The 15,137-nt window shown below is 45.2% G+C and overlaps 1 protein-coding gene across 1 annotated transcript in view; it reads left to right on the plus strand.

The window, feature by feature from the left end:
• PIK3CA (phosphatidylinositol-4,5-bisphosphate 3-kinase catalytic subunit alpha) overlaps positions 1-15,137 on the plus strand; it is a 60,880-nt gene that overhangs the window by 4,190 nt on the left and 41,553 nt on the right. Inside the window, exons 2-4 of the mRNA XM_040428258.1 lie at positions 9,897-10,319; positions 13,059-13,268; positions 14,648-14,898. Coding sequence (XP_040284192.1) covers positions 9,968-10,319; positions 13,059-13,268; positions 14,648-14,898 — 813 coding nt within the window. The 5' untranslated portion in view covers positions 9,897-9,967. The remainder of the gene's footprint in view (positions 1-9,896; positions 10,320-13,058; positions 13,269-14,647; positions 14,899-15,137) is intronic.

Raw genomic sequence — 15,137 nt, forward strand, 5'->3', positions numbered from 1 at the left:
TGGGGACAAAACTGAACACAACGGAATGCTCCAAAATGCATTCCGTTCCGTTTAATTGTGTTCCCATACCGGAGAGCAAACCGCAAAATGATGTAGTTTGCTTTCCGTCCTGGGATGCGGAGCAAGACGGATCTGGCATGACCCCCAATGCAAGTCAATATCTAATGGGACGGCTGAGCTGTAATTGCACCGTTCTGTACCATAGGTGGACCTGTAATTACACTGTTCACCGCTACAATATCAATGGAGCAGGTAGACGGTGCTTTCTCTTCAAACAGCTGATTGACGGGGGTGCCGGCTCACTCGCCCACCGCCCCCGATCTGATATTGTTGACCTATCCTGATGAAAGGTCATCAATATAAAAAGCAGACAACCCCTTTTACTGCGCCAGTTGAAGAGAATGGGAGCAGCGCTGCGGTAAGGGTTTATTATGAAATCGGCATTGCCGGACACTGCTGTGCTCCTCTGGTGATCAGGCCGCTTTCCAGGGTAAATGCTGGTTTTGTCCGGACAAATACAGTTGCATGCATCGGTTTTTGTCCAGTTGACTGCCAGAACAGGCCGCTGGATTGCTTAACGCTAGTGTGAACCTAGCGTTACCCGCTCCACCCACAGCACATGATGGACAGCGGGCCTGTGGGGTGTCCGACTCCAGGGGATCAGATATTGATGGCCTATTGGCTCATCTCAGGAGATACATTCTTCACAAACTGAAGAAGCTACCATGGAGTTAGGCCAGTTTAGTGTTATTAAAAGCCCAGAGAATCCCTTTAATATTGCTATCGATGTCCTATCCTCAGTATCAGATCAGCAGGGGTTTGATACCCGGCACTCCCGCCGATCAGCTGTATGAGGAGACGGCTGCATTGCCAGCAGTGGGGAGCAGGAGACGGCATGTGCACACTGCATGCGCCTTATCTTCCTACAGCCGATTGGCGGGGGTGTCGGACCCCTGCCGATCTGATATTGATTACCTATCCTGAAGATAGGTCATCAATATTAAAAGCCCGTGTCTGTGTGGCGATGTGGGCCTGATGAGTATGGTGTGATCTGGCAATTTTGTGCAAAAGGGGACTTACACAAAACATTATGGTGGGCATTTAGTATTTGCTTTACGCCACTTTGTGGCAAACTAAGGTCGTAGATTTTGTCGCAAAGGTACCCCACTCACGCCATTTGTGCGAAGTGGCGGGAAAAGTGGACACCGATGGAGGAAGAGGGCTGGCCAGCCGGCCCTTCTCATTCATCATTTTCCAGGCCAGCTTATGGACGCCAGCAAGACCCAGGCTCACGTAGAGGGAGATTAAGACTGGTCTTAATAAATGTCCCCCTATGACTTTATCACCCTTTTCTGGCACGTGGAGCTTGATAAATTCTCTCCATTGTTTCTGAAAAGTGTAGAAATAGTTTTCTTTGCTCACGCTTCAGTTTATAGGTCCCTGTTCTTTACATATTACATAGCCTGAGGTAAGCAACTGCCTACTTAGCGTCTAGTAATCGCTCGCTCCTCATAGGGCATCGCTTCCAGTGTAACGCGGCTTGTTGTTTAGTCAGTGTTCCCAGAGGATCATGTGAGTCTGCTGGGATGGCAAACCCTTGCTTCACCCAATATATTCAAGGATGTACCACAGGAAGATCTCTCAATACTTTGTGTAAAGCACAGTATCACTCCATTATATGTCCTCTGCTAAGCTTTGTGTGGGTGGTATATGGTAAATACCCGAAAACAGTGGCCCAGATCTACTAATGAGTCTGCCTAATAGATCGGTAGACTGAAGCGTCAGTACCAAGACCCCATCTTATATATATTATGTCAGTTCTCCTTGTCTCACTTCAGCAAATGGCATTCATTATGTAGAGAAAGTTAATACAAGGCACTTACTAATGTATTGCAATTGTCCATATTGCTTCCTTTGCTGGCTGAAGTCATTTTTCCATCACATTATACACTGCCCGTTTCCATAGTTATGACCATCCTGCAATCCATCATTAGTGGCCGTGCTCACACTTGATAGGAAAAAGTGCTGGACCATGTGCACTGTGACGGTCCCGGCCACCAGAGAAGCCTGCACGTTTTCTTATAGTCTTCAAGAACGGCCACCACTGCTGGATTGCAGGGTGGTCTGTAACCATGGAAACAAGCAGTGATGGAAAAATGCATCCGGCCAGCAAAGGAGGCAATATGGACAATCATAATACATTAGTAAGTGCCTTGTGATGACTTTTTCTACATGATAAATGCCACTTGCTGAAGTGAGAGAACCCCTTTAACCCTCTAAGGCCCCTTTCACCCAAGCGAGTTTTCAGCGCGGGTGCAGTGCGTGACGTGAACGTATAGCACACGCAGTGAATCCTGACCCATTCATTTCAATGGGTCTGTTTACATGAGCGTTTTTTCCCACCCATCAGTTCTGCGTTGCGTGAAAAACGCAGCATGTTCTATATTCTGCGTTTTTCACGCAGCCCTGGCCCCATAGAAGTGAATGGGGCTTCAGTGAAAAACGCTTCCCTCCACACCTCCGGAGCTAATCCGTTACGCTCGTGTGAAAGAGGCCTAACTGGTTTGCCCCAGTCCAGCTCCAGCAGTGGGAAAAGTAGCTGGAGGGGGGCTGCTTTAGATGCTGCTATCTCCTGAATGGTAGCAGCTAGAAACATTCCAAGCTTTCAGACAATACCAGAATGACAGCAATATGTTCAGGACAGGGGAAGATATCACTGATAGATATCGGGATGCGGTGAATGCAGCTGAAAGTAAAAACAGGTTTTACCCGCGATTATTCCCGACTCAATTTCTAACGATGATATCTGCTCTGTTAGGCCTCTTTCACACTTGCGTTGTTGGGATCCGGCATGCACTTCCGTTGCCGGAGGTGCCTGCCGGATCCGGAAAAACGCAAGTGTACTGAAAGCATTTGAAGACGGAACCGTCTTCCAAATGCTTTCAGTGTTACTATGGCACCCAGGACGCTATTAAAGTCCTGGTTGCCATAGTAGGAGCGGGGAGCGGGGGAGCGGTATACTTACAGTCCGTGCGGCTCCCCGGGCGCTCCAGAATGACGTCAGAGCGCCCCATGCGCATGGATGACGTGATCCATGTGATCACATGATCCATGCGCTTGGGGCGCCCTGACGTCACTCTGGAGCGCCCCGGGAGCCGCACGGACGGTAAGTACACTGCTCCCCCGCTCCCCGCTACACTTACCATGGCTGTCAGGACTTTAGCGTCCCGGCAGCCATGGTAACCACTCTGAAAAAGCTAAATGTCGGCTCCGGCAATGCGCCGAAACGACGTTTAGCTTAAGGCCGGATCCGGATCAATGCCTTTCAATGGGCATTAATTCCGGATCCGGCCTTGCGGCAAGTGTTCCGGATTTTTGGCCGGAGCAAAAAGCGCAGCATGCTGCGGTATTTTCTCCGGCCAACAAACGTTCCGTACCGGAACTGAAGACATCCTGATGCATCCTGAACGGATTACTCTCCATTCAGAATGCATTAGGATAATCCTGATCAGGATTCTTCCGGCATAGAGCCCCGACGACGGAACTCTATGCCGGAAGACAATAACGCAGGTGTGAAAGAGCCCTTACTTGGACTGTCATTTTGGTCTTGTATGAAAGCCTGGAATGTTTCTAGCTGCTACAATTCAGGAGAAAGCAGCATCTGAAGCAGCCCTCCCCCTCCAGTTAGCTACTTTTCCCACTGCCCGAGCTGGACTGGGGCAAACCATTTAGGTGGTTAAGGAATATCTCGTGTGCACGGTCTCTAAAAATAAGAACAAGTTTGTCACCTTTGCGTCAAAATTGGGAAAGTGCTGGATTCTTTTTTTGCTCTCATCAGGCATGCTCAAGCTGCGGCCCTCCAGCTGTTGTAAAACTACAACTCCCACAATGCCCTGCTGTACGCTGTTTGGGCATGCTGGGAGTTGTAGTTTTGCAACAGCTAGAGGGCCGCAGGTTGAGCATGCCTGTCTTATGATACCTTCACCTTCAGTATTTTTCCCTAAGGTGCGTCCCATTCACTACTCACTTTCTATAATATAAAAACTATCATAATTTGGTGACATTAGTACTTCTCCAGGTTTTTTTTCTGACTTGCTTGCAAAGAGAGTGGGGCCTAAGGTGTGTCGTTTTACTCTGGGGTAAGCAAAGCAATAGTCTGACCTGCTTAGACTACGCTATTCTGTCCAGTACAGGATGAGCTTCAGATTTCTGTTCTCTACATAATGTCTGATATTTTCCAGAGACTGTGGAAAATCTAAGTATTTACTGAGTCAAACAGGTTTCTGGAGTTAAACATTGTATCCTTAACCCCTTAAAGGGAACCTGTCACCGGGATTTTGTGTATAGAGCTGAGGACATGGGTTGCTAGATGGCCGCTAGAACATCCGCAATACCCAGTCCCAATAGCTCTGTGTGCCTTTATTGTGTAAAAAAAACAGATTTGATACATATGCAAATTAACCCGAGATGTGTCCTGTACGTGAGATGAGTCAGGGGCTGAACTCATCTCTGGTTAATTTGCATATGTATCAAATCAGTTTTTTTTACACAATAAAAGCACACAGAGCTATGTGGACTGGGTATTGTAGATGTGCTAGTGGCCATCTAGCAACCCATGTCCTCAGCTCTATACACAAAATCCCAGTGACGGGTTCCCTTTAAAGAGGCTCTGTCACCTGTTTCAAGTATACCATGCTAGATATATAGTGAGGTGGGGCTCCAAACGCTGATCAGAAACATACCTTTATTTCCCTTATTTCAGGTCCGATCACACTGTAAAATCCACTTTAAAAATATGCTAATGAGCAAACGGCGCACTCTGAGGCGAGCGTCTTGCTTCTGAGCACCGCATTTTCAATGCCCTCCTGCCTGTTAGTGCCGCCCTGTATGTAATAAAAACGCCCCCACTCATTTGACAGCTCTAGACTCACTGGTCCATTCACACGTCCATATGTGTTTTTTGCAAATGCAGATGCGGACAGCACATTCCGGCCCCATTGAAAATGAATGGGTCCGCACCTGTTCAGCAAAATTGCGGAATGGATGCGGACCCATTTTGCGGACATGTGAATGGACCCTAAGAGAAATAAAGGTATGTTTGTGACTTTGTGATCAGCGTTTGGAGCCCCACCTCACTATATATCTAGCATGGTATACTTGAAACAGGTGACAGAGCCTCTTTAAGAACACAGCCTACTGTAGTTTGGTGCTTGAAAGGGGATAGGCCATCACTAGCTCATCGCTGCTCCTATAGAAATGAATGGAACGGCCGTGCGCATTTCCGACCAGGGACTCCGTCCATTTCAGGGGGCTCCACAATGTACAGATCCCCCGTTTTCTTGATTAGTGGGGCTCCCAGCACTATTCCTCTGTGAGCATATCTGTCTGTCTGTCTATCCATAGATCTATAAAAACCCTTCCTTGTGTATTAGAATAATAAACCTAATACTCTGCTCTCCTCTTGAGCGCTTTTATCTCTGAGATTACTGCTACAGGACGACAATATTTTGTACTCAAAGGGGTTTTCATGGACCCAGCAGGTCCTGCAAGCTCTCCTTAAAGGGGTTATCTGAGACTAACAAATTCCCCCCATATGTTGGGCCCCTATCACTGATTCTACTTGTGCCGCTCCTGGTCTCTGTGCGCAGATGAAAACATCCGGTGTCGGGGGTGAGGGGGGGGGGGGGTGAGGTGCAGTCAATGGCAGGCAGTGACGGGGATGACTCTCCCTAGCCTCACCTGCGATGCTAGGGAGGCTTGTCCCCATCACCACCTGCTATTAGCTGGTACCCCCCTCCCTCGACACTGGATGTTTTCATCCGCACATGGGGAGAAGCAGCTGCGGCGGTGCAGGGACCAGGAGTGGCGCGGGGAGCCAGGCAAATAGATTCAGTTTGAGGGGCCCGGGATATGCGGAGGCATTTGTTAGTCTCGGATAACCCCTTTAATTGTACATTACACGCCTGTAGGAGACAGCTCGGATTATACTTACCATTCCAAAGTTCTGTGGATCGACCTCCCAGGAGCCCAGTCACTTGATGGTCCCTCCCTGAAATTTAAGCTTTTGCTGATATCACATCCTTTACCAGGTTTCTGGTCCCGGCTATGAGCAGGACCTTCCACCAATTCAGGAATTTGCAATGCGCCAGGAGGAGAAATAGTTCTGGGCTGGTCCACAGCAGAAGTGATCTCCTATCGGGCTATGCCAGCGGCATTAAAGAAAAACTTATTTAGTTGAAAGCATTGCTGAGATAACGCTGACCAGGGAATGCAGGGGATTTGCAAAAAGGATAAACCTGTTCACTGCAGTAGATGTCTGCTCTACCACAGACTAGTTGCTAAATGTTGAATCTGAAATATGACTGTTCCTCGTCCTCATCACTAACTTGTTTGTGGTTATAAAGGAATTGGGTGAAATAATGGGGGAGCATGCTCCCTGCTGCTCCATACAACTCAATGGATGATGTGAAAACAGCAAAGCGACAGCCTGACCTCACTAGACAGCTGCTCATCTCAACTTCCTGAAATTCGGAATTTGGGGAGAGCGCCTTAATCGGCGTGAGGAGACTTATAGGCCATACATGCCTCTCTGGAATTCTGCGAAGAAGAGATGCAAATGAACTCTTAACAAGCTCTGGCTCTAATGTCACCAGATGTCAGGCAGCTATCCTATAATTCAATGTTTGACCCTTAGCTAGGCCTTAGGACATGACTCGGGTAATAAATAAGCCAGCACCTCATCAGTGCAGAGCAGAGAGTACTGGCTTAATTGGGTGAGAGGCTTAAGTCAGGATTTGGGGGGTACTATCTCTCCTTGGGGGGAGAGCGCCTTAATCGGCGTGAGGAGACTTATAGGCCATACATGATCCTCTGGGATTCTTCGAAGTCCTAGCTATAGGGTGGAACATTGACTTACAGGATAGCTGCCTAACATCTGGTGGTATTGGAGGCAGAGCTTGTTAGGAGCTCATTTGCATCCCTTTCTTCTGAATACATTTCAGTCATGCTTTTCATGAGTTTTTAGAAGCTTTTTTTGAGAGGTGGATTTTTTTTCTATACAGACATTTGTCATGTTTTTATCAGGCTTTTTTTTTCTCAAATAAAGCCCCTGAAACAAAACACCATATGTAAAGTCTGTAGTGTCTTGAAAAGTCTATGGACCCCCAAACACTGGACCAATGATGAAGAAAAAACACAAGAAAAACATATTTGTAGTGTGTTTAATATTTTGCTATTGCCTTATACAAGGGAAAATTGCTGCAAAAAGAGTGATTTTGGGAAAATGCCACAATGTCTAAAACCACCCTAAGGCCTCTTTCACACGGGTGTCCCGGATTTGCTCCGGATGCGTCGCATGTGCATTGCAGGAAACCCGCACGAGTGCATCAGTTTTGACTGCGATTGAGTTGCGTTGTTCAGTTTTTATCAGGACCTTTCAGGACCTGCAAAAGGACCTTTGACTATCCTTCTATCTTCATTCAGCAGGAGCTGCGCTGACTTCACCACGATCACCACGTGGTGAGCGCGATTACGTCAAAGGTCCTTTTGCAGGTCCTGAAAGAAGACTATGCCAGCTGCGCGAACAAGAGGATGAGATGAGTTTATTTTTTTATTTTTTAACCCCTCAAGCCACATTTTTGTAAACATGTATTAAGAATGCTATTATTTTCCTTTATAACCATGTTATAAGGGAAAATAATACAGTGAATTTACTTTATTGGGGTCCGGGGTTGCTTTCATCCCTACCATCTCCTAGCAACCATGCCTTAAAATCGCACCGCATCTGCACTTGCTTGCGATTTTCACACAGCCCTATTCATTTCTATGGGGCCTGCGTTGCGTGAAAAACGCAGAATATAGAATATGCTGCGATTTTCAAGCACTGCACAGGTGATGCGTGAAAATCACCGCTCATCTGCACAGCCCCATTGAAGTGAATGGGTCCGGATTCCGTGCGGGTGCAATGCGTTCACCTCACCCATTGCACCCGCGCGGAAAACTCGCCCGTGTGAAAGGGGCCTTAGGGATGGAGTTACTCTACACATATGCCAAAATACTTTTCTTCAGGTATACTGTACATGTGCTGTATTATTGGTTATGGTTATGCTTGGCATTTCCCAGCATATGTACCCTACTTGCCCACCAAATGCAGTGTGAACAGAGTCTTGAAGGGGTTTTCTAGTAGCACAAACTCTGCGTATTATTGCCCCATACACCTGTTTTTCATGTCGGCTTTCTGTGCCTACTGCATGGTCTCTCCGTAGTAGTCACACTCCGTACACCTCCCCCTCCATGCTAGGAGGAGCAGGCCCTGTGAAAGCATGCTGGGTTTGATTGGCAAACCCAACAGGAAGTTCTGCATGGAAAGATCCTGCCAGGATGCAGCAATGGGGAGAAAAGCGCAGATGTGAAATACCGGTGTATAGTGGAAATAATGCAGCGCTTGGGGTACTGTAGGCAGTTAATAAAATGTTGTAACGAAGTCGAAGAACTCCTTTAGCCTAGACATTTTGCTTGGGAGACAGTTATCATGGGATAAACAAATTTCTAAAGTTCATTTCTTTTACACTACTTTGCTTTTCTTCTCGTCAGTGCAAAATCTGAATCGATGCAATGTGTGTAGAATAAGTCATTCTATATTGTCTGTTTGTATGTAATTTTTATACTGCTTTGTAGCAGTTTAGGACATTTTAGGCCTCTTTCACACTTGCGTTGTCCGGATCCGGCGTGTACTCCACTTGCCGGAATTACACGCCGGATCCGGAAAAACGCAAGTGTACTGAAAGCATTTGAAGACGGAACTGTCTTCCAAATGCGTTCAGTGTTACTATGGCACCCAGGACGCTATTAAAGTCCTGGTTGCCATAGTAGGAGCGGGGAGCGGTATACTTACAGTCCGTGCGGCTCCCGGGGCGCTCCAGAATGACGTCAGAGCGCCCCATGCGCATGGATGACGTGATCCATGTGATCACATGATCCATGAGCTTGGGGCGCCCTGACGTCACTCTGGAGCGCCCGGGGAGCCGCACGGACGGTAAGTACACTGCTCCCCCGCTCCCCGCTACACTTTACCATGGCTGCCAGGACTTTAGCGTCCCGGCAGCCATGGTAACCACTCTGAAAAAGCTAAATGTCGGCTCCGGCAATGCGCCGAAACGACGTTTAGCTTAAGGCCGGATCCGGATCAATGCCTTTCAATGGGCATTAATTCCGGATCCGGCCTTGCGGCAAGTGTTCCGGATTTTTGGCCGGAGCAAAAAGCGCAGCATGCTGCGGTATTTTCTCCGGCCAAAAAACGTTCCGTTCCGGAACTGAAGACATCCTGATGCATCCTGAACGGATTTCTCTCCATTCAGAATGCATTAGGATAATCCTGATCAGGATTCTTCCGGCATAGAGCCCCGACGACGGAACTCTATGCCGGAAGACAAGAACGCAAGTGTGAAAGAGCCCTTAGCTTGGCTTTATTTTTTATTTTGCCTTTTATTTAAAGGGGTTCAGTGTCAAGATATTGATGACCAATTGTCAGAATAGGTCATCAATTTCAGATTGGCGGGGGACTGACTCCTGGCACCTCCACCAATCGGCTGTTTGAAGAGGCCGTGGCGCTTGTGCTGCTTGCATTGGGTGAGCAGCTGTATACCGCTATAATAGATTTGCTTTCTAATGAATCTTGGACAGCATACTGTTCAGAATCTTGATCCACTTGTATAGGATGTAGAGTAGTTATTTTTATGATATTTTCCCTTACAGTCTATGTACCTTTAGTTCACTGTGATCTGGCAGCGTCACCTAGAACATTGTGAGCTATAGCAGTAAATTTGTGCTGCTTATTGCTTTAGGGTTTTTTCCTTCATTTCGTGTGCTGGTAATTCAACATGTGTTCTTCTTTCCAGGTTCCATATGCAGGAGATATACTGCGCTGATACTCTTCTCTTAGAGAGGTAACCAGTCTAGCTTGGCAATCATGCCACCAAGACCTTCTTCTGGTGAATTATGGGGGATCCACTTAATGCCCCCCAGGATACTGGTGGAATGTTTGTTACCAAATGGAATGATGGTGACGTTAGAATGCCTTCGCGAGGCTACTCTGGTGAACATTAAGCATGAGTTGTTTAAAGAGGCCCGGAAGTACCCTCTTCACCACTTACTCCAAGATGAGTCCTCCTACATGTTTGTTAGTGTTACGCAAGAGGCAGAAAGAGAAGAATTCTTCGATGAGACCCGACGCCTGTGTGACCTTAGACTGTTCCAACCTTTCCTCAAAGTAATTGAGCCTGTGGGTAACAGGGAGGAGAAAATCCTAAATCGAGAAATTGGTGAGCTCCATTCAATGCTTCCAGCGACTTTGTTAATAGATATGCAGATGTACAGTACAGACCAAAAGTTTGGACACACCTTCTCATTCAAAGAGTTTTCTTTTATTTTCATGACTATGAAGGCATCAAAACTTTGAATTAACACATGTGGAATTATATACATAACAAACAAGTGTGAAACAACTGAAAATATGTCATATTCTAGGTTCTTCAAAGTAGCCACCTTTTGCTTTGATTACTGCTTTGCACACTCTTGGCATTCCCTTGATGAGCTTCAAGAGGTAGTCCCCTGAAATGGTCTTCCAACAGTCTTGAAGGAGTTCCCAGAGATGCTTAGCACTTGTTGGCCCTTTTGCCTTCACTCTGCGGTCCAGCTCACCCCAAACCATCTCGATTGGGTTCAGGTCCGGTGACTGTGGAGGCCAGGTCATCTGGCGCAGCACCCCATCACTCTCCTTCATGGTCAAATAGCCCTTACTTTCAAAGTTTTCCCAATTTTTTTGGCTGACTGACTGACCTTCATTTCTTAAAGTAATGATGGCCACTCGTTTTTCTTTACTTAGCTGCTTTTTTTCTTGCCATAATACAAATTCTAACAGTCTATTCAGTAGGACTATCAGCTGTGTATCCACCTGACTTCTCCTCAACACCACTGATGGTCCCAACCCCATTTATAAGGCAAGAAATCCCACTTATTAAACCTGACAGGGCACACCTGTAAAGTGAAAACCATTTCAGGGGACTACCTCTGGAAGCTCATCAAGAGAATGCCAAGAGTGTGCAAAGCAGTAATCAAAGCAAAAGGTGGCTACTTTGAAGAACCTAGAATATGACATATTTTCAGTTGTTTCACACTTGTTATGTATATAATTCCACATGTGTTAATTCATAGTTTTGATGCCTTCAGTGTGAATCTACAATTTTCATAGTCATGAAAATAAAGAAAACTCTTTGAATGAGAAGGTGTGTCCAAACTTTTGGTCTGTACTGTATATACTGTTAGTAGTGCAATGAGAGGCCAGATCACAGCAGACCCCTTGAAGTTCCCCTTTTGTTGCGGTTTATGCTCAAAAATAGGATTACACACACCCTTCTCTTTATTACAACTCCTATGATGGGCCTAACTCCAAAAATGGCACCATATGTGTCCCCAGTTTGTATGTTATTGTAGCTCAGTGACATTCACTAGAGGAGCTATAATATCTGGCACAACCTATGGACAAGAAGGAAGCAGCGACTGCTGTGTATGCTTCCTTCATTGGGTGCAGCGGTGACTGCTGGCTGCTTGTACCTTCCTCAGTAAGGCTTATCAGCTTCATACATGATACGCTGTATTATGAGATTTTATAAAATCCCTTTAACATAGTGTGAAACGTGCATGGCTTTCAGGACATTTTTATTTATTTTATTTTAACTTTTGCAACAGAACTGCATTTCTGAACTATGCAAAATTAATTTAGAGTTTCGATTAAAAATAGTTTTTTTATTTTTCCCTCTGGTTTCTATGAATTAAAAGTGCACCAAGTTATCTTCATAACTTAAGCGATCCAGCACAGGGTCTTTATTAACACTGGCGTCTAAAACGCTGGTCTTAATAAATGATCCCCTTTGTGTTTTACAGTACAGGTACATCATCTGTTATGTTGGGTCTTATCATGTTTGATCGTCAGCTTAATAGGGAAAATTAACCAGTAATGGGAAGCCTTAGTTTGTATCTGTTTCCTTTAAAATGTTTCTAAACTGTCCTGAATGCACGTTCTGTAGTTCCTTTCTTATTCGAGGGATCGACTTTGTTGTGTTGGAGCAATTTCCTGTTTTTCTAATATTTTGCATCTGAGAGCTTCATCCAAACCACTGTGGGAAGCCAAGTAAAAGCAAACATCCATTTATTGACCAGAAAGGGAGGGACGTGCTTGGGAGTCTTGTATTCTCTTATTTTAGTATATACCCTGTGCAAGGATACTGCAGCTGTAGTTTATTATGGCTTTTTATATATTCGTGCATAATTTCATAGCCAAAAAATTTTCTCACCTCCTTGGATAAGTTTTTAAATTGGGGAAATACCAGATTTGTGTAAAGAAAAATATTTGTGGTATGCCCTTTATAAACTGCTGACCATGCGACATAGAAGTCCAAGTGTTGTTCCCACTAGCACCATTCACAAGTGCCTTGGAGATGGTCATTTAGACTGATGCCAGTCTTAGTTCATGTCCACTGGCGATTGATGGCGCTGGCCGTGCGACTAGCTTAAATCTCGGCCAGTTCCCTTCCTAAATTCAGGCATAGAAAATGATAAATGAGACAGACCAACTGGATCGCCCCCGTTCTCCACCACCTCAAAGTGGTGTGAGCGGGGAAAAGACCCAGATTCAGCTGCAAATCCCCTTTGAGACCGAATCTGCAAGAAAAGTACGCCAAAAAGTGGCGTACTGTGCTTCAGAAATGACCCCCTTAGTGTTGAGTGCCCTTGGTTCTTTGACTTCAAACTTTACCAGATCCTCCACTTAGTCTCACCAAGACTACCCCCACCATCACACACAGACTGTTCCACATGGCTCACTCTCTGACTTCTTCAGGATTTGCTGTAGGCTTGTGTTTTTTGTTTTTGAGTGAATATATATATTTTCTATTATTATTATTTATGAAGTGGGGTAGTGTGTTTTTATGTACAAGCTTATTTAAGTGGGTGAACTGATTATTGTGCTGTTTTATGTAACCTCTTTTCCCTGTTTTAAAAAGGTTTTGCAATAGGAATGCCCGTTTGTGAATTTGACATGGTAAAAGACCCAGAGGTTCAAGATTTCAGGAAGAATATTCTCAATGTTTGTAAAGATTCAGTTGAACTTCGTGATGCAAATGGCCCCATTAGTAGAGCACTTTATGTTTACCCTCCCAATGTAGAATCCTCCTCCGAGCTTCCCAAGCACATAGAAAGCAAATTAGACAAAGGTAAGTCAAATATTCTACAATAACGAATACCTACCCAGACTGTAATAGTACACTCAGCTGGTATATCTACCTTTGATGTATTCCAGTGCATGTTAAAAAATAAAAAACAATGTACAGTGAAGTTGATGCTTCTCCGTAGAACAACGTAATGAATGCTGTACCATACGTAAAAAAGTTTACTGGCCCAGTGAAAGCCAAAAAGACCCTCTTGCCTCATTCGCATGGGTCTTGATTCCCTTTGTGCTGCCAGAGGATGTGACAACATTATGTGCAGGCGCACTCCTGATTTGTCGCATTCTCCGGCTTGCGGTGTGACATACACATTTTCACAAGCATACCTTTTAGTCCCTGTTTGTGTTCATATGCAAATTAGTTGGAAAAGAGCCCTATGGGTTAATGACACCCAGGCACTTCTACATCAAGCCCTACTCCTCCTCCAGTCAGTACCCCACACTGTGCAGGCTTGTTCTTCATGTGCAATGAACCCGATCACGCTAGAGGGGTACTGAGTACTGTGCAGGTGTGAGACGAGACCTGCTGTGCGCCTGCGCTGGAGTTCATCTAGGGGCTTGTACAGAGCTGAAATGAGGTGGAAAGAAGATACAGCGTGAAGGAGCTCGTTGTAGATGGCAGTGCCTGGGTACTGTTAGCCCTGGAGACTTCCAACCTATTTTCAGGGGCTGTGAAAATGAGCAACAGGGTCAAAAGGTGTGTTTTTGAAACGGTGTATGTCACTTGTAGGGCAACAAGAGCGGTTTAATGTAGTAGTGCTGACACATTTTATTAGAAAATGAATCAAGCTAGGGCAGCTACACAGCGACTTTGGTCGTCCAATGGAAACGCCATAAAGTTTGTGCAACATCTGATTGAAGTAGGGTTGTCACAATACTTCGATACCCAATGCAACTCTAGATTGAAGGTGGATTGTGATTTTTAACACCTGTCAAATTCCATTCATATCAATAGGAGACGTGTTTGGGGGAGGGGGGGGATAAAGTTGCATGTTCATTTGTGAATAATGTGACCAGAATCATTGTGTATATCGGCACTCCAGCTGCTGTGAAACTACAACACCCAGCATGCACACTTACTTGGCTATTCTTGTAACTCTCAGAGAAGTAATAGGAGGAGTCAAGGAGTTGTGAGTTTCCGAACAGAAATCTTGATTATTATATCATTTTCATTTTTATGCTTTTTATTTAGGTCAAGCAGGTTGGCTAATGACCATCTGACACGTTAGAGCTATAGTTATTTATATATGCAATAAGTAGGATACACTGGTGAATAAATGGCTTGTACGATATGCAGGATATACTCAAATATTTTCTGGTGACCAACTTTGTCTCTGCTAATCTGCATGGACCACTTTATTCCAACAGGACAAATAATTGTGGTTATTTGGGTCATTGTATCCCCCAACAATGAGAAGCAGAAGTACTCTTTAAAGATCAACCACGATTGTGTACCAGAACATGTAATAGCAGAAGCAATTAGAAAGAAGACTCGGAGTATGCTCCTGTCCTCTGAGCAGCTGAAGCTTTGTGTTCTGGAGTACCAGGGGAAATATATATTAAAAGTTTGTGGATGTGATGAATACTTGCTGGAAAAGTATCCACTGAGTCAGTATAAGGTGAGAAGAACTCTATTAACATTATTCTCATGTATAATTTCATATACATCACCCATAGCGCTCCCATCATTTTTGCATGCCATTTAGACTCTGTTCACGTCTTTATTGTTTCTGTAGTTCTGCTTTGGCATAGACGCAAACAACAAAAATGACGTCAGTACCTGATCCATGACACTGGATGCTAAGGGTACTTTAACACTAGCGTTTTTCTTTTCCAGCACTGAGGCCTGTCATAGGGG

The sequence above is a fragment of the Bufo bufo genome, chromosome 4 (assembly GCF_905171765.1).
Source record: "Bufo bufo chromosome 4, aBufBuf1.1, whole genome shotgun sequence".
In the NCBI taxonomy this organism is placed as follows: Eukaryota; Metazoa; Chordata; class Amphibia; order Anura; family Bufonidae; genus Bufo; species Bufo bufo.